Source organism: Kogia breviceps, chromosome 3 (genome assembly GCF_026419965.1).
Source record: "Kogia breviceps isolate mKogBre1 chromosome 3, mKogBre1 haplotype 1, whole genome shotgun sequence".
Taxonomy (NCBI): Eukaryota; Metazoa; Chordata; class Mammalia; order Artiodactyla; family Physeteridae; genus Kogia; species Kogia breviceps.
The window spans coordinates 61839343-61859780 of NC_081312.1; the positions used below are offsets into that span (position 1 = coordinate 61839343).

Below are 20438 nucleotides of genomic sequence, written 5' to 3' on the forward strand. Positions count from 1 at the left end.
GCCTCCTGATGTCCTTATTTCTCTTATTCTCTTTGTCACTCAGGCTTGAGAAGTCATAGTCTTTGACGCATCCCTCTTATGGCCTATTCATCTGTAATTAATTAATATGCTCTATCGATACCCCCCCATTCCACCAACCTTTTATCCCTTAACATCCTAAAGGTCACAATTTTATTTCCTACTACTGTCCACTACCTGCTGAAATAGCCTTCAGAATCTCTTCGCCAATTTTTGTCTGTATACCATTTCTAGCTTAATATTCCTGAGCAATAGCTTTCAGTGAAATAAGTCCTACCTCTTGAGGCTAGAGTTTTCAGAGGTAAAATCAAGAATTACATATGAATAAATAGCATGATTTCCCCCGACACACACCTTACAAAAGATAAATGCCATTGCTGCACACATGGAATAGGGAGGGCAAGAATGCCCTGGTCACTGCGGGATCATTCTAGGTCTATTCCAGATCTATTCTTTGAGAAATATTTAAAAAGTGAGGTGCATTTAAAAGATTCTGGATTAGATCAGAACTGGACCAGCCTTGTGAAGGATGGCTTAGATTAAGGCTGTTTGGCCACAGAATAAAACATTTCTGTTACATTGGAGGATAATTTAGTTATTTCAAGCATGTGTGAAAGAAATTAGAATATTTCTTGCATATGATTCTAGACGGCAAAATTAGGGCCAGAAGGTAGAAATTTGAGAGAATTACAGATTATAACTCAATATAAAGACATTTGTAGCATGGCTGTAGAGTAGGCGACCTCAGGAAATAGGGAGCATCTCAATATTGAACATTCAAGGGTAGACTAGATGACCACTTGGGTAAACATGTCTCTCAATCTGTGCTTTATTTATTTAGCTATGATCATTAGACTTTCAGTTACAATAGATTTGTTTCTTTTGAACAAAATAAACTTTTATTACATGTGTTCTATTTTTTCTTAAATAGTTAGCATTCATTTATTTTCTCACACATTTACCCTTCCAGGTGCTCTCATTCTTTCCAATATTACTGTGATTCCATCTGTGATCACTTTCTGTTTGCCTAATCAACTCCCTTTAGGATTTCTTTTATTGGAGTTCTGCTTGTGATATTCTCTGATTTTAATGCCAAGTTTTTAATTCTAGGTTATAGGATTTTTTGTTTGTTTGTTTTTTTACTTTCAGCACTTTAAAGATACTACTTCATTTTATTTTGGATTCTGTTTATCTGAGAAGTCTTCATTCTTATTTTTACCATTTTGAAATTAATATGTGTTTTTATTCTTACTTTTCCTCTTTTTTAAGTCTCTGATAATTTCAACATTTGGGTCATCACTGTGTCTGGTTCTATTGACTATTTTATTTTTTCACATGGCTTTTCTTTCTTTTTAGTGTGTCTTGTATTTTTTAAAAAATTAAATGTCAGATATTATGTATAAAAGAACAGAAACTGAGGTAAATGCCCCAGATGGGAATACCCCATTCACTAATGGGGATTTGAGTGACTTTAGTTAGCATTTGAGGTGAGTTGGGTCTTGTGGCTGCTATAGTTACCTTTAACATACCACAGATTTGAAATTCCTCCAGTGGTGAGCTGGACTTCCACTATGTTGTGTTTGGCGTGAGGCCTGGAGAACTGTAGGGTTTTGTTTGTTTTCTGTTTCCCTGCTCCACCTTCAAACTATAGCAGGTTATCTATACCTGCAACATAGAGGGAGTCTACTTCCATGTTTCTGTTCCCCCCACCAGTACATGGCTATTGCCAGTTACTAGATGCAAGGCTCATGGTGGGGCAGGGGAGGGGTTTCTCAGGCAGGGCCTATGCACCCCCTCCAGTAGCAGACAGTCTCTGCCTATTCAGTGCAGGGTCTAGAGCAGTGGTCCCTAACCTTTATGGCACCAGGGGCCAGTTTCATGGAAAACAATTTTTCTACGGACGGGGGAGGGGGCATGGTTCAGGAAGTAAATGCAAGCGATGGGGGGCGACAGATGAAGCTTTGCTCGCTCGCCCAGTGCTCACCCCCTGCTGTGTGGCCCAGTTCCTAACAGGCCATGGTCTGGTAGTGGTCTGAGGCCCGGGAGTTGGGGATTCCTGGCCTAGAGCACAGGCAAGTTCCTCTTCCTCCAAATTCCACCTTGTGTTGGCGGGGGCATCTTAGGTGTGAGTTAGTTTGGGAAGATCACCTTGATATAGTTGAAGCTGGTCTATTTACAATCTATCCTTACTCCTATGGCATAGCTTTCCCAGGATCTAAGTCAAAAGCTGAGTCTCTCCTCTTTGGTGAGGCTTGCACTCCATTTTTTGTCTCCTCAGCATCATGGGACTGACTAATTCTCTTCTTAGCTTTTTATCTTCTTAGTAAGTGTTTTTTACTTGGTTTCTCTGTATCTTGTCCTGAATTTAGCCTCTTAAAAATCAGAAAATGCCAAAAAAAAAAAATCAGAAAATGCCTTAAGGGAAAAATTGTACATAGCATGTTGGTCTCAACTGTCTGTAGTTCTTGTCTCCTGATCTTGGCCCCCTCATAGCATAACTGATTAATTTAGTTCTAAACTCCATTTTGATTCTCCAGCCCAGCCAAACTGCCACAAACTCAATAATGCTGCTTTTGTTATACTTCTATTCCCCAAACCTTGCATAGGCAAAAGCCTCAAGGGAAAAACACAACTGGGAATGCAGGACTCACCTCAGCGTATTTTCCTTCTCTCTAGGATCCTGGCCCCTCAGGTTCTGGCCGTACTGGCTGTTCTCCGGTGCCTTCAGATTTTGTTGTTTTACTTTGCATTTTGTCCAAGTTTTTCCGTGTCATGTGGGATCTTTCCAGACCGGGGCACGAACCCGTGTCCCCTGAATCGGCAGGTGGATTCTCAACCACTGCGCCACCAGGGAAGCCCTTGTCCAAGTTTTATAGTTATTCTTAGTGAGTGAATTAATCTCATTTTATCACCTCTGTTACAGTCAGAAGCAGAACACGTTTCCTTATTCTAAACCCTGGTACTTAACGAACAATCAAGAGTTGGTGATTCTTATAAGATCCTCTTAATTACCTTGTGTTCAAGCCTCAAATTCATTCTCTTACTCATAATTAATTGATTGTTGTATATTTGAGGTCACATTATGGTAGCATTTATTTTTCTGTAAATTTTGGTTGATTAGTCAATAAAGATCATGTCGTTATATATTGTAATTCTAGAAGAGTTGAATATCTTGGTACTATTTAATCTAGTATGTTTGTTTTACCTAAAGGGCAGAAAACCACAGATTAACATCATCATGAAGAGCAAACTTTCACACGTAAAATTCAGATGGGTGTACAGGGCTCATATTGGAGTTTACACTGTTTGAATTAGATAAATACATAACTGATTCAAAGTAATATAGTAGTTGAACAATACATAGAAAATAAGTACAGTGATACACGAATCTAGGTTAATCCAAAAATTCCCTTGAAAACGAATTTTAAGCTGGGATTCAGATAGCTGGAGTTATAGTAAACTTTGCTGATGGAAGCAAAGAGGTAGAATGTTCCGGAGGTGAAGGACATTTTAAGCTAAAGATTGTTGGCAAATAGCAAGAAGATGGAAGATTAGGGAAGAAATGGAAGTGTATTAGTATTAAACAGCTTTATAATGTCTACAGAAAGAAAAAAGGAAAGATATGAAAAGGCATATAATCTGAGTTTACATTCAAAGCTAAGTCACGTAGGGTGGATTGAAAGAAGGAAGTGCCTGATGTTGAGTGATCCTTTCAAGAAGGAAGCTGTAGGGCTTCCCTGGTGGCGTAGTGGTCCGAGAGTCCGCTTGCTGATGCAGGGGACACGGGTTCGTTCCCCGGTCTGGGAAGATCCCACATGCCGCGGAGCGGCTGGGCCCGTGAGCCATGGCCGCTGAGCCTGAGCGTTCGGAGCCTGTGCTCCGCAATGGGAGAGGCCGCAACAGTGAGAGGCCCGCAGCAAAAAAAAAAAAAAAAAAAAAAAAAAGAAGAAGAAGGAAGCCGTAGTATGGTCACCGGCTAAATGAGGTAGTGATGGAGGTAAGTGGAAGGATTTGATTAATACTATAACTTGTGGACTCTTTCAGTGGAATGGATGGAGCTGAAGACAAGGAGGAGTGTAAGAGAATAAGTACAAGGAAATCAAATACCATTTTTTAAAAAAATGCTATTTTAAGGTGGTTAAGCTGAGGAAGTGACAGATTGTGTTCTTTCAGATAATAGGATGGAATTTCATGGCAGGGAGGATAAAAGATTTGGGTACTATCTTTGTCTAATTGAATTTCAGGGGATGAATCTCCATTTGAGATTAATTTATTCATTAATATCGTCAATATATTTTTGTAGAACAATTACTATGTGTAAAACATTGTAATAGATAGTTATAGAGCTATATCAGATGATTCTTGACCTCAAAGAATGTACAGTCTGATAGGAGTGATGAGATAAAACAATTGTTCAACCATGGGAAAAAAAGTAGAAAATGGCAGTTTCAGTTCCTGGCATGTAGTAGCTGCTCGGTAAAGGTTTGTTGAATGAATGAATAAATGAATGAATGAAAGGCATAGAGACACACATATAAATACTAAGAGTTGAGAAGAAAATCTATATGTGGGAAAATTAAGAAAGGCTTTAATAGTGAATATGACAACTAAGACCTAAGTGTCAGATAGGTTTTAGATATAAGATTTCAGGGAGACGGTAGTTCCAGGAGGAAGTAACAGTGTCAGGAAATGGAAGCCAGAAAGACCAGTGTGCATAGAGGGGAAGGTGAAGTTGAAGCCTGAAAGAGGAAGCTACAGGAAGATAAAGCTGAGAAAGTAGTGTGGAACAAAAGTCTGCAGGGCTTTGAATTCTCTAAAAACTTTGGGGTTTATTCAGCAGGTAATATTTAGCATTAGAAAGATAATGTATGGACAATAAAATATTTGAATCACTTGAGGATATGCAGTTAGAGGTACAAAGAGAAATTATAAGAAAGTTGGAAGAGAGGAAAGAAATAGAAAGTTTCATCAGGTTACACTTTGCAATTGAGACTGTGAAATTCCTGAATAGAAAAAGGAATAGAATTAGGGATCAAAGACATTCATAATGCAAAGGTGTAGATATGACCCTCCTTCAGGGCTAAGGCTCTTGCTGGAAGGACTTATGCTCTTGAGCCTGTACAAGTGGAATGCAATTTATTTACTAACACAGAAAAAGAAATCCATTACTATCATTGCACTTAATTGTGCTATGCAATGTGAAATTCCTTATTAAATCTTTTCAGAGGCAGCAAGTAAGAAGAGCTAGAAGGTAATTTCCAGGCAAAAGTAGTCTATATTCACTGTGTCTATTTCTACATTTTTCATTCACCTTAGTTCACTGCAATTTGGATTTTGTCTCTCATTACAGTAGAAATTTCTCTCAAAGTCATCATGGCCTCCTTAATTGCCAATCCCAATGGCACTTCGCTCCAACACCGTCTCCTCTGGGAAGCCTTCTTTAATCTCATAGACAGGGCAAGATACACTTTCTTCTGTTCTGCCAAAGCATCTGAGCCTACCTCTATTATGGTACCTATGATACTACATTACAATGTTTACAGTTCTGTCATTCCCTCTGGATTGTGATTTCCATGAGGATAGAAATTGTGTCTTATTCAACTTTGTATCCCCAGCACTTGGGATGGTATTGTCTGAATTACTGATAAAAACAAATACCCCCTCTATTATCTCTTTCAATCCTCTCATCAAGATATACTTTTAGAGAAATACTGAAGACTTCCAAAATATAATCAGAATGGGGAAACTGTCCTGAGGACTTCCAAATACAACCAGAATAGAAAAATATCCCCTGAGAACACTACTTTCACCTTCACTTGAACCGTAAATTATTTGTATGACCTTAAATGACTAATATATTAATAGGACTTAGATGCTTTACAGTTGATTCTCTTGTCCCCTAGCCCTTACCCATTGCCACAGTACATCATCTGTAATTCTTGTGACTCTATCATGATTTCATTGGTAAGGACAATTTTAATTTAAGCTAAATGTTTTAAAGTGTCTCCTATGGTCAGTATGTTCTAGCTAGTGCTGGAGATTCACAGATAAAATAAGAATTAATACAATAATACATTTCATGAACAAACTCATTTATTATTTCTAATTTCATCTGACACGTATTTGTCTAGTAATAGAGCTCATGGTCAGTAAAGATGCTCAGTATTTTATTATTTTGTTTTGCCGCATCCTGACATCTTTAAAATGTAATATGTGAAGACCACTCTTGTCTACATTGTTATAAACACACACACACACACACACACACACACACACACACACACAAACACCCTCTTTTATCCAGTTTTGCAAATATTTTGGGATTCACCAAAATTCATACATGTGTATGTTTGGAATTATCTTTGGTTCTTTCTCTCCCTTTTGCTCCTTTATTTATTTATTTTTGGCTGCGTTGGGTCTTTGTTGCTGCGTGTGGGCTTTCTCTAGTTGCGGCAAGCGGGGGCGTTTCGGTGCGCGGGCTTCTCATTGCAGTGGCTTCTCTTGTTGTGGAGCATGGGCTGTAGGTGTGTGGGCTTCAGTAGTTGTGGGACGTGGGCTCAGTAGCTGCGGCTTGCGGGTTCTACAGAGCAGGCTCAGTAGTTGTGGCACACGGGCTTAGTTCCTCCGGGGCATGTGGATCTTCCCGAAGCAGGGGTCGAACCCATCTCCCCTGCGCTGGCAGGCGGATTCTTAACCACTGCACCAGCAGGGAAGTCCTGCTCCTTTATTTTGTTTTTGCCAAAGTGCTTCTCACCATCATCTACGATGTCCACACTTTTCATTCTTTTCTTTGTTTCTGGTTAACATCTGCCTTTTCAGTCTTATACTTATTACCACTTTTCCCATTATCTTGTTCATCTATCATTTTGACAATTTTACTCCTGTGAAAGATCTTCTTACAGTTATCTTATGGTAGGACCATGAATAAATGATATGCTATACAGGCATCTATATATGCCATGGGTAGTCATCCAAAGTCATTCTTGGAAAAATCTGGGGGCAACAGATGTATAGGGCTGTTATCTTTTAAGAAAGTTTGTATCAAACCAGTGTCTAATGCAGTGCAAATTCCAAGAGAAACAAGGATTTGAGTCTAAGAGGTAAATTAAAGTGTTCCATTTGTCAACTCATTATTATTGTGAGTTTATAATTTCCATGAAAAATAATACATATTATGAATTTAAATAACAACATAGTATATAATCAAGTGCTAACATGTGGTAGAAACTAAGCTTCAATAAATGTCATATGAGGGTTGATTCGGGTGGAACTAATAACTGTAGGCAGGGCTGAAGTGGAGAACAATGATGCCCTGATTTGATATTTCTTGTGATAAATGTCCTAACGTCCTAAATGTATTGTGCATGTATTCCATAGTTTTTAAAAAAATCTTTATCAAACTAATTTTAATATAATAGTTTAAATAAAATATACTATGTAATAAGGAAATATGTGACTGTAGGAATCTATATTTTGCTATGAATTTTATTTTGCTATGAAATTTTCAATTTAATAATGCTGAAGATAGTTATTTTGAGTACAAGAATTGAGTACTTGTCAAGTTAAATATCATGTTCATATTTAAAAAATTAATATCTAAGCTTATACTCAAATTTATTTTTTTCTTAATAAAAGATAATAAAGGAAAATCACTTGAATAATTACATTTGTTGGTAGATGCTATTAAGGAAACTTCAAGTACTATATATACTAACAAATGTAAAATAGATAGCTAGTGGGAAGCAGCCACATAGCACGGAGAGATCAGCTCAGTGCTTTGTGACCACCTAGAGGGGTGGGATAGGGAAGGTGGGAGGGAGATGCAAGAGGGAGGAGATTTGGGGATATATGTATATGTATAGCTGATTCACTTTGTTATAAAGCAGAAACTAACACACCATTGTAAAGCAATTATACTCCAATAAAGACGTTAAAAAATAAAAATTAAAAAAAAGAAACTTCAAGTATTCATAAGAGCAAAATTTTTAAAAAATGTAAACTTAAAAGTTTTTCGGGAAATACTCTCTGCTGCTTATAAACAACTTGTCTGTTATGAGGGCGGGAAGCAGCCATGAAGATTTTGCTTTTACTTTTAAAAAGAAGCCTTGGAGTGTCTATGGATTTAGATACATTGAAAGCACTGCAAGATTATGAAAACAGACTGAAGGAAAACAGAGGTCAAAATTAGTCTTTCAAATACTTCTAATAAGGCATAAACTATGCATACATGACAATGTTTGCTAGTAAGTGAATCTTAGAAAAGATTTTCAGGAAATAAAATATTCTTTACAATGTACCATTTGTTAAAACAAGGTAATGAACAATAAGATATATAAGTATAAACTGGCTATATATTTATTTAATTTTAAAGATATCAGAATTAAACCACTCATACTTAAAAAGCAAGGCAGAGTTGTTTGCCACAATTATTTTGATATACTTCTAAGATTATTTTAAACTCAGGAAAGCAAGATTTGGAATGGGAAGAGTTAAAAAACACGAAGCAACAGTAACCCCATTTAGATAAGGGAATAGAGGGGTGGAGCAAGGGAACAATACACTAAAGTGCTTTTCTTTCACAGATCTTGGTTCAAATTAAGGTTAAATTCCACAGGAGGATGTGTTTTCCCCATATGGAGTCTTAAAGGACATGCCTTTGTTTCCAACTTCCCAGAGAAGATATATGTTAACACAAACAAAGCATTTCATAATAAATTTAACTTTTATAGGGTGACTAATGCCCTGTGGAGATAAGGTAGACTCTCAGTCACCTGTGTTTAATCCAGGCTGAAGAAATTATGCCAAGAGCACACTGACAAAACTTTATTCCTTTGGAGAGAATGGCAGGAACTTGGTAGGGAGCAGAAAGGGTCTTGGTTTTAAAAGTCTCATTAGAATGACTCTCCCTTCCTCACTGTGAACACAGTTTAGCATTTATGTACTTTGGAAGGACAAAGAGGTGAGGTAAGCCTGCCAAAATTTGGACCTGGGTTTCTGGGAATCTGTTAGTAGGTCAACTGTTATAAATGTAAGAGAAGCTGCAAAGGAGCGTTAAATACTAGAAATTTGGAAGTTGGACTACAACTTCATTAAAGCCTGCATACTTTTTCTTCTTCTAGATCTCAAGTGAGGTGACATAATGTTAAAAATGCCACAGAGAACCACTACTATTCAATCAAACCAGCCTTTGGTGAAGAATAGGCGTAGGAGGTGGAACAGCATAGAGACAACTCTTTCTGCTAGAAATATTTACAGTTAACAGATAGAAAAATAAGTCTTTAAAAATTACTTGGGGTCTTATTAACAATAATTTATTAATCTATTTCTTCCTTCTAAGAAAGACAAATTACTTTTGTAAATAGTGCTTTTCTTTCGTCTTCCCCTTTTATCTGCACATTATTCTTTATTAACTAGATGCCTAATTCTTATGTCCTTATACTTACAAAATGTCTCCAAATTTGTGTCTAGGTAGTTCACTCATTGACTATATCATCCTTTTTCCATGTGACTTCAATATTGACTTCAGTTGTAGATTGAAGATGTAAAAATTAGTCCTGCGGCATGTGAAAAAAATTCCTTTTTTCAGAGAGAGACAAAAACCTATTTGTGTCAAACGTACCAAAATATCTGATCACATAGTATACAACATTTAATTTATTTGGTATATTTATGAATTCATCCTTGATGACAGGTTTAGGAAATCTATTTAAAATTTAAATAAAATAGAGTAACATTTTCCTCTCCCACTCACTAAAAAAGGAGACATTGACATAGAAAAAATTTGATTTTAAATTGCTTTATGAGAATCTTGGAAACATCTCTTTAGTTTATTAATGTGAAGGTCACTAATATCGATTCTAGACAAAATTCTTATCATTTATTCCAAGCTACTAATTTCTTTATAGTGCTCAATTTCCTTCTTGTGCTCTAAATTAAATTAAAATATAAACCCCTTTCATCTTTTTTATGTTAGCCAGTGACTAACAGAAGAAAAATTTTCTGGTCTTAGACTGCTAGACAAGAGTAAAGAGGTTTATCTTCTCAGGCTATGTAATACCAAATCCAAATTTCAGAAATCAATAAACTATTCAGAGAGGAATACCACAAGGGGGCAGGTGAATCCAGGCTAGGTCCTAGGTGAGAGGGTCTCAGTATTGGGAATTCTGGCCAAAGGAGGAAGAAAGGTGAAATGAAAATCAGAAATAACTCTAAAGAGAATATTTCTCCATGAACTTACAACATTATGTCTGGATTGTCCAAGTGAAATTTTATTTAAAATATATCCAAAGACATTTTTTACAATATACCAAGAAAATGAATAAAAGAAACCAAACCAATGTAGTCACACATTGAAAGTGCCTGCTATATTTATGAAGGCCCATAGTATAGTTTTATCAAGAAGAGAAGGCTATACACAAACTGAGAAGAAATCAAAAATTTACTACAGAACAAATAGGGTATACTTTGAAAATAAATTACAACCAGATGAAAAAGTATCAAATAATTAAAAAGATATATGAAAAGGTACCTTTGCTTCAAAGTGATCTTAATAAGCAACAATTTCAGAATAGAAGCATAAACTTTGAATAATAGAGCTATACCAGTTTTTTTTTTCCCACAGAAAAATTGAGAAATTAATTTCAGACATTTTAGGAAAGATAAAAGGTGCTACTTAAAAGAATCTGCTTTGATTTTCATTAGAAATTAAACTTAGCCTACCAATAGGAGGCAAAAATTTATAAAAATTACTTCTCCTAAACAAATACTTAAAATTGACACTAGACGTCCCCCATGAGAATGCCAATGACAATATCATCAGTCATATATATATACCTTCTATGCAAAGTTACCAGGATTAATTCTATTTGGTAAAACTGCAAACTACTGACAGCCTCCCTTTTATACTTCACTAAGGAAACACATTTAATTATTTGATGTGGGTAGATAGTGTATTATTTTATCTTTTACAGATTAGTAAAATGAAATACATTGACCATTGTAGCATAAAATATAGTATAATATATAGTATAAAAGAGTATAGTATAATACATAATGTAGTATAATAAAGTATACAAGTTTTGTCTCTTACTGGTGGATTTATTTACTTTCTAATAAAAATTAGAATCTTTAAAATGCGTTTTTAAGTAGCTTCTCTTGTTTATGATAAAATTAACTTCTTATTTAGGCTTCTATCATAATTTTTTATAGTAACATTCTAGAAGTCACTTCTTCTATTGTAAATCTGTTGATTGATGAAGACAGACTTTAGGGAAAGCTAGGTTTTAGAATCTGGGGTCCAAGTTGAGTAATCTGTTATACTATGATATATTTGTTTTTTTTTCTCTACATCTGTGTCTCTATTTCTGCCTTGCAAACCAGTTCATCTGTACCATTTTTCTAGATTCCACATATATGTGTTAATATACAATATTTGTTTTTCTCTTTCTGACTTACTTCACTCTGTATGACAGTCTCCAGGTCCATCCATGTCTCTACAAATGACCCAATTTCGTTCCTTTTTAAGACATTATGCCTATTTTTAAAGCAAAGCTCTGGACTCAAATATAAATGTCAATTCTTATGTCACCTTAACAAAGACTATTTTTTCAAATTCACTCATTCTTCTCTTTGTGTGTATATGTGTATATAAATATACACACATATATAATATATGCTCATACACATAAGCTCACACACACATACACACACATATATGATGCAATCTGCTGGTGATATTTTAGGTTATTCTTCTCTTTTCAGTCGTGAATTAACTTTCTCTTCCTTGTCTTTCTTTATCCTAAGTAATTGCAGGGTCCTCAGAGGCTTTGTCACCTAAAGGACATGGAAGCAGCTTCTGCAATACTTGAAAATAATAATGCTTTGATCTGTCAATGTGAAAAGTTGGATGGCTTTTTAAAAGCTGACCAGTCCAGGGCTATTTGCACATAGTAGACATTCAATAAATATTTGTTGATTTGATTTATTCTAGGGTAAAGATTGGGTTACAACTCTTATTTTTTTCTTCACTGATGTGCTATGATTTAGCCTGTGTACAAATGCGTTTATGAATAACTATTAATGGTCATGGTCATTGAAGATGTTATAGAGAGAAAAAGTATCTAGATCTGCAGGCTGTTAGGAATAGCAATGATTGGGAGTTAAAGTTTAATAAAATACTCTAAGTAGTTATAGATGACAGACGCCATAAGACAGGGTCTAACTGAAGTGCATTCTGATAAATTATTTGGAAACAAAGTAGCTACTTCATAGTTTTTGAATCAATCACATGTTGAGGGCTTAAATTTTTGACTCCATATAATAAGGCAAAGGACGTTTTCATTTAAAAAAATTAGGGATTATATTTTGGTGATGAAATTTAGTGAGCATATTAAAGCCACTTTATTTCCTTTGGTATATTCTCCCTTGTGAGAGTCACAAAAGTGTTTATGTTTTATTGACAATTGAGAGGTTGTGGACATAAAAAATGAGAATTTCTCTCAAATTTCAAGTCATGTGTAACTTTTAAAGAGTTAAACTCTCTACTCCTATCATTCAAAAGAGCATAATTGATTTATTTCCATTTCTCATGACTAACAGCAAAAACTGTTTCTGAGCTTACAACATGTTAAATTTTGGCTCAAGGCAAATTTACAACAGCAAGATTTATGATAAAATCTGTCAAAACATTAACCATGGTGGCACAGGTTTCAGTTCTTAACAGAAACGGGGAAGCAGGAGCTTAGGAATGGACGCACATTTGTACTTCTAGCTCTGAAAATGCCTGCTTACGTCGTATATGAAAGTTACTCAGTTCCTTTTTTTCTCATTTTACCCCAATGTGAAAGTTCTATAAGGTGATTATCTGTTTTAATTAACTGGTTTCAAAGAGATGGGAGATCCTAGGATTAAAGATATAAATCTAAGTAAAAAATTACTAGCTAAGAGAACTTCAGATGTTCAAGACAAAAGCTAAGAATCTACAGCATTTTCACTTATTGTATGATTAATTTAAAGAAAATCAAGTCTTAACATAGGTAGTGTCTTACACTTTTTGCTACTTTAAGACAAAGATTATTCATTTGGCCATGTGCCAGCATTTGAGCACTATTCATTAAGATGATTTTAATCTTTTGACATGGGAAACAATGTTGGTAGTTTGGGTTTACTATTTCTTGATGAGGAAAGAAGATGTATGTCCTAGAAAATTACTAACAAAATACTGTTATCAAAAGTGAGTCTTTCTGCTGGCAGTCAATTATAACCAAGATAGTTAACTTTGTGTGTGAGGCACATACTAGAAATAATTTCAGAAAAGGACATACTATCTTGAAAAACATAATTTGATTAGACACAGCTAGGAAAGATGTATAAAAAGAAAGTCTTCTTTAGGGAACTTAAAGGTTTTCAGTGTGTTAATATCATGGTCACACAAGTAAAGTGCAGTGAATATTCTATGCTTAAGTGTTTCAAAAAGCCTTTGATATAACTGACCTATTTATTGAAGAATGGTAGTCATTTTTAAGCTTTAGAATCTTCCTTTAACAAGGTGCATGATGAAAGCTGGTGGAGACTAAAATAGAGATAAAATAAAGTTAGTAACTAAATATTAATTTTTGAAGCTGCAGCTTGGTGGGTAATGTTCATGCACAATTTACTTTTGCTCTCAAATATCTTAGAATAGGGCTTAGGTATTGAAAGAATAATAAAGAACCAGAAAATAAAATCTCAAGAAAGCTTATCAAAATAATCAGAATTCAGAAGACTTTAGTTACTTTTAGGAAATAAGGAATTACTGAATTTGAAATCATGATTTAAAGTGGATTGTAGCATCATCAGAAAGCACCCAAACATGCACACTGGTTTATACATTGCTTGCCTTCTCCCTTTCTGTGAATTTTGACATACTTGGCTCCAGAAAGCAATTTAGTTATTACTGTTGTTCAATAAAGATTTAAATGACCTCTCTTGTGGTCCGGAAATTTTGGGTAAACTTTCCAAGACAACAAAACCACATCTTCACTTCATCATGGAGTGAAATTTCAAACTATGGACTATATGGGACAAAAATTTAACAGAAACACAAGAAAATCTGATTAAAAAAACAAACCTAATCAAATCAAACATATTACCCCCTCCCCAACCCCAAAACTCTTCACTTTAAATTGATTACAATTAAAAGTTAAAGTCTTCAGGTAAACTCAATGTTTCACCTGGTAATGTGCCAGGTGCTAGATAATTTGACATAATAGTATATTTTAATACCACTATTTTAAAAAAAGGATACTCAAATCTTAATCTTTCAGTGTCATATATTTTTAGAAACACAGATTACACAGATGTTTATAAAACAAAAATATAGTTTGCAAATTTAGGTTTCATCATTAACAAAATGATTATTCATAAATTATTTACCTGTGCAAAGAAATATGAACAAGACTGAATTTCTGACCTCCAGAAGCTGCATGTTAATGGGAGATAGTACAGGAATAATGAAACAACAGGGAACTTAATAACTGCCCTAATAGAGATGAAGGAAGGGCTATAAATCATACAGAGCAGAGATTAACTTCTACTTGGTGGTAGGGTGGAGGTGGGGAATTAGGGAAAGCTTCATGTTAGGAGGTGGTATAAAAGTGTTCTTGAAGGATGAATTGGATATAAACTCATGAAGGTGAATATGACAGAGTAGAGGATTAAAAATGGCAAATGAATTAAATAATAAAAGTATAGAGTAGGAACTGAAATGGGGAGTAGCATAGGGTCTAAGGTATTAGTACAAATGAATCACTTTTATTAATATTCCTGCCATCCATAGAAAAACAAACTAACATATCAGAACCTCGATGTATGATTTGGGCAATTGGTTCTTTTAGAAAATTCCAAAATGGGCCCAGAAAACTTGCACACAGGCACTCTTCATTCTTTGATTCTAGAAATGATAAAGCCACTGTTTGTCTTATTGCAACTTAAAGATAATAACATCTGCAATATTTAAACTTACAGTCCACAAGGTAGCTATAATTCTTGAAAAAGTTGTTGCAATTTTTATAAAAGAAGAAATAAAGTGATTATATGACATGATTGAGGTCTTAATTGAAAGGAAACTGATTTCAAGTTTTTCTTATTTGACAAATGAGATTACATATTCATGTTCCTCTATGTCACCTAAATAAAAGTATACAATTACTCTTCAGAGTATGACCATAATTTAAGAAAATAAGATGCAAAAAGCAAATCTAATTTTGTAAAGTGGTAAGACTATGATGTAAGACATTAGTAATCGGTGTACACATTAAAGAGTAATTCTTCAAAGCAATAACACTGAGACATTTGATGTCAAATTATTATATCACTGTTCAAACTATATTTGAATTTTCTCCTCCAGAATTATCTTCAGGACTTCTTTATAAGTTGGGGAAAAAAATTCAGTCTCCTCTCTTTTAGTCACCTGGCTTTTGTTTCAAAACAGTGTTCAGAAGCAAAACGAAGCTTAGAGATTTAAAATCAAACTTGTCTTTAAAAAGCCAATGTGTACATAATCTATATGGGTTTGAGAAACATTCTTTGTGACATTATCAGGAGGATCTCCCTAAGCAACAAAAACTGTTGGCGAGGAAGAAAAGTCCACATGAGACAAAGTATATTTGACTGGTGCATTTGGCAGCTCTTACCTTTTCGAATATTACGTAATTTTGGTTTCTCTATTTTATGCAAAGCTCCTAAGTTTTAAAACAAGTATACATTTTGAAGTTTCTGTTACAGTAGGTGTGATTTTTTGAAATAAAAGCCACTTCTTAATTTAAGCTTTCTTAGGTGTTACCTTGGTTTATTTCTTTATTTTTCATACATGTTATGAACGCTATTATTGAGGGGATCGGTTGGAATAGACAGGCAGGAGCATTTTACTTTCCGAGAGACATATGCTTTTAATTATAAAGCCAGAAATTTTGATTGCTGCTGTTTTCTAAGTCTTACCTTACATGGAACCAGTGTTAAAAGTTCGTTAGCTAGAGCTTAACAACACAATGGCTGAAGGAATGGAGTTACCACACAAGTGTTTAAATTCCATGCTGGATCCCTAGCTACAACAGAGAAGAAAGTTCAAACAACAAAAACAGAGTTGCAAGGTCTGAACTCGTGTGTCACGGATACCTCTTACTCATCACCAGGCAGCTCTTATTCAGGGCAACCAGTCCCTCCCAAGCAACATGGTTAATTGAACAAGGATTCTGAACCTTTTGGCTGCAGATAAACCAAAGTGGCACATGGCTCATAACTCAAACATTTCATTTTAGGCAGCTGTTAGTTTTCTTGCCCAGGCTAATTTGGATTATTCAATCATTTTCTTTTCTCTAATGAAAAACTGCTTGTAGTTACTGGTGGGGACAAAGAGCTGCAATTATAGATCTTGGAAGGTAAATTTATTACCTACTCATTTTAATCATGTATACAAGTGATACTAAATTCAGAACATTTTATTAGTAGTATAATTATACCTCTGTGTGTGTGTGTGTGTGTGTAAATTTAATAACATTCAGCCCTGACTAGAGTTTTCTACTATGATGGAACTGGAACCTCCATTGAGCAACCTCCAGTGAGCAACTAAAAATGTTGGACAGAAAATTACAAACATCTCCTCAAATGCATCATTATGTTGGCAAGTGGCTAAGGAATACCGAGAGGCCAAAACCTAAGTTAAACTGGGAACCCTTAATGGTATGTGAAGCATGAAGGGCAGTTTTTACCTTGAGAGCATTTGACTTATGATAGAGGTGAAGTTGAGCGTTGGTTTTCACGGCTTCCTAATGGAGTAGGGGATAGGGGACAAAGTCCAGGGCCCACCCACAAAGAGAAATCTTAGACTATGAATGGAGGATAGAAAAGAATATTCCCCTTGTGAATTTTATAAACACAAGCTAGCCCTCATGTGGATTTTCATCCCAGATTATTATTTAAGTGGCCCCATAAAATTCAAATTAAGATTTTAAAGTGTGCTAAGGCCTATACATGTTCCCAGGCAGAAGCAAATGCAAGGCCTCTATGAAGGAACCCACCTTCAACTCAGGACTGAAAAGACCCACAGAGACTAATCCTAAAATGTATAAGCTCACATTCATGAATCAGTAAACATCTAAAGAAACAAGGCAAGATAAATGTAGCTAGCATAAATAATCTCAAAACTGGAGCAGTAAATACTTGAGATTTAAAAATAATCAGAAGTATAGAATAAGCACACTTAAAATGTATAAGAAAATTAAAAAGGGGCTGAAAATATGAGATAGAAACGAGACAACAAAAATGATCAAATGGATTTGGGAATGAACAAAATATAACTTCCTGAAATGAAAAATATAATAACAAGTTTAAAACTCACTGGAATTCTGCTTCCAGACAGAACAGAGTTGTTCATGGCAGACCAACGCTCCTGCCAAGGAACAACTAGTAAAGCTGGACAAAATACACACCCTATTTGTTTAAAAGTATCAAAGAGGGGCTGAAACAAAGAATACTAGAGGAACTAAGATTCCAGAGAAGAAAGAACTGAGAGGTAAACTGATGGTCTGCAGTCGCTCTTCCCCTGAAGGCATTTGCTGCCTCTGGGTTCATCCTGGCAGAAGACTGCTGCTAGGGACAGGGAAACCAGCAGAGCTTTTGGCAATCTTTCAGGGCTGGAGCAACAGACCAGGAGAACCAAAGGGGCCTGAAACACATGCCTAGTTTTCCCTTCAAAGTATTTGGCAAATTCTGGGCTGTCCTAAGTGGGAGGTTAAAAAAGCTCAGATGGGAATATCTAAAAGGACTGGAGTGAAGATATTACCTTCATTGTTGAAAGCCTAGTGAGCTACCGCATAGGAAAAGAGGCAAACCAGAGAAAACAGCCTAACTCAAACTGCAACCCAGCTTCAACTCAGCATACCTGACTGGATTAAGGTGATTAGCTTCCACTCAATCTTTCCAATAGAGGAAAGGCTAAGCCCTCTCTGGTAGAAAACAAAATCACCTGGAGGATCAGGATGTCTTACATTAAATCAACAATTGATAGGCATGCCAAGACACAGGACCATGCATCTAGACACCTAGAAACAAAACAGACAATAGAGAAAGACCCATGGGTGATTCAGATATTGGAGTTGGCAGACATGGATTTTTAAGTACTATTTTATAGTAACTAAGTTACTATAGTTTCTTATAGTTACAAGCAAAGGGGAGACAATATATTTAGAAAGATGAGTATTTCACCAGAGAATTGAAATGTACCAAAAACATCAAGAGGAGACTGTAGAATTAAAAAATACAGAATCTGAAATTAAGAATTGAATAGATGGCTTTAACAGCAGAAGACAGGATTAGTGAAATAAAAGACAGGTAATTTTGAAAATTCAAAACTAATGCACATAGAGAAAAAAATGGAAAATACAGAAGAGATATGCAGGAACACAGTGAAAAAAAATATATAGATATAATTGGAGTCACAGAAGGAGGGGGAAAAAGATACTGAGCAAAGATTTTCTAAAACTGACAAATGATATGAAGTCAGAGATTTAACAGGTCTATGAACTCAAGCAAAGAACATCACATCTAGGCATAAAATAAAACTGCCAAACAAAACTAAACAAAACAAAACAACCTCCAAAACCCAACAACAAAAAAGATCTAAAAAGCAATCAGAGAAAACAGAGATTTTACTTTCGGAGAAGAACATTAAGACTGACAGCTGATTTCTCAACAGGGGAGAGGGAAGCTAGACATTAAGAAGATGACATTTTAAAAGAGTTATAGGAGAAGTTATACTTTTGGCCATGATGGAATAACAGGGACCACATTTACCCTCCCCACCTTAAAAAACCAGCCAACCAAACAAACAAGCAAACAAACAAAACCAAAACCCCAAAACAAAACAAAAAAAAGAAAAAGACCCACCAAAATCAAAGCAACAACAACAACAAAAGCAACAGTGGGAATACATGAATCAATGTTTTTGTACTTTGGACAACAGGCAGCACAGGATAGTGTTCCCAGAGGGAAGGGAAAGAAATGGAGTCCTAAGATTACCCCAGTTTATCATATGGCAAGTTTACAGAGCAGAGTATAGGAGGGGGAACAAAACAGAGCCTGGCAGCTTCCCTGAGTCGAGAACGTAAGAGTTGAGAATTTGGGGAGGCCGAGGTGGTTAGAATTTGCAGTCAGAGTACTGGAGAGGGGAATTCTGGAACAAAAATTGCTGCACAGAAAGACAGAGCATTCCTTCAGCCTTCCTCTGAGTATGCACAAGCATACGTGTGTAAGTAAACTACCAAGGCTAAGGTAAGAACGGCCAGAAAGGTGCAGGCAGAACAATGACCAAAACTCACACATGGTTATGACCAGTCAGAGCAGAGAAAACTACTGCACAGGGCATCAGGTATTCAGAGGGCGACTGCCTGAGCTGTGGGGGGAATCAGCCCTAGACTAAAGGCGCTCTGGTCCCACCTACTGAACCTTTCTCTCGTCTCTCTCTCTGTGTCTTTCTCTCTGTGTGTGTGTGTCTCTCCCTCTCTCTGTGTCTCTCTGTCTCTGTCTCTGTCTCTCAAAACTGTTTCCAAATAATGTAACTATCCCTGAAGAAAGTTTGAAAGTTTTCAATGAGAAACAAAAATATCTAATACCCAACAAGTTAAAATTCACAATGACTGGCATCCAAAAAAGTTACCAGGCATACAAAGCAGAAAAATACAAGTCATGATTGCACAGCACAGGGAAACAGTCATTATTTTGTAATAACTTTAAATGGAGTATAATCTATAAAATATTGAACTACTATGTTGTACACCTGAAATTAATATAATATTATAAATCAACTATACTTCAACTAAAAAAATATAATTCATGATAAAGAAATCAACAGAAACAGACTTGGAAATAGAACAGATAATAGAATTAACAGACAAGGACATTAAAACAGTTCTTATGACTATATTTTTTATATTCCAGAAGATAAGGTAAAGCATGAAAAAATTAAGGAAAGAGATGAAAGACATTAAAAAGCCCCAATTTTCACTTTTAGAGACGAAAAATATGTCTGTGAAGAAAAACGCTCTGGACGGGATTGAGAAGAGCACATTAGACACTGCAAAAGAAAAGTCCGGTAAAGTTAAAGACAAAACAATAGAAACTATCCAAAATAAAACATCCAGAGGAAAAAGAGACCCTCCCCAAAATGAACGAAGAATGAATGAGCTGTAGGACAATCTCAAGTGGCCTAATATACATTTAATAGCAGTTCCGGAAGAGAGGAAAGAGTTTGAGGACAAAAAATATTGAAAAAAAATAGCCAAAATTATAAACCCACAGTACAGGAAATTCAACAAATCATAAGCACAGAAGCATGCAGAAATTTATAACACATCACAATCAAATTGGCTAAAAAAAGCGATGAAGGG

At 35.5% G+C, this 20438-nt stretch overlaps 1 protein-coding gene across 4 annotated transcripts in view; it reads right to left on the bottom strand.

Annotated features, from left to right (window-relative positions):
* Positions 1–8205: 8205 nt before the first annotated feature.
* Positions 8206–20438, bottom strand: part of MIPOL1 (mirror-image polydactyly 1) — a 326266-nt gene continuing 314033 nt past the window's right edge. For 2 of the 4 annotated variants that reach the window (XM_067028563.1, XM_067028566.1), the window contains exon 11: positions 9442–9572. In XM_067028563.1, coding sequence (XP_066884664.1) covers positions 9503–9572 — 70 coding nt within the window. In that variant the 3' untranslated portion in view covers positions 9442–9502. Of the gene's footprint in view, positions 9573–20438 lie in introns of all 4 variants that reach the window. The other 2 variants (XM_067028562.1, XM_067028564.1) reach the window with 2 other exon arrangements.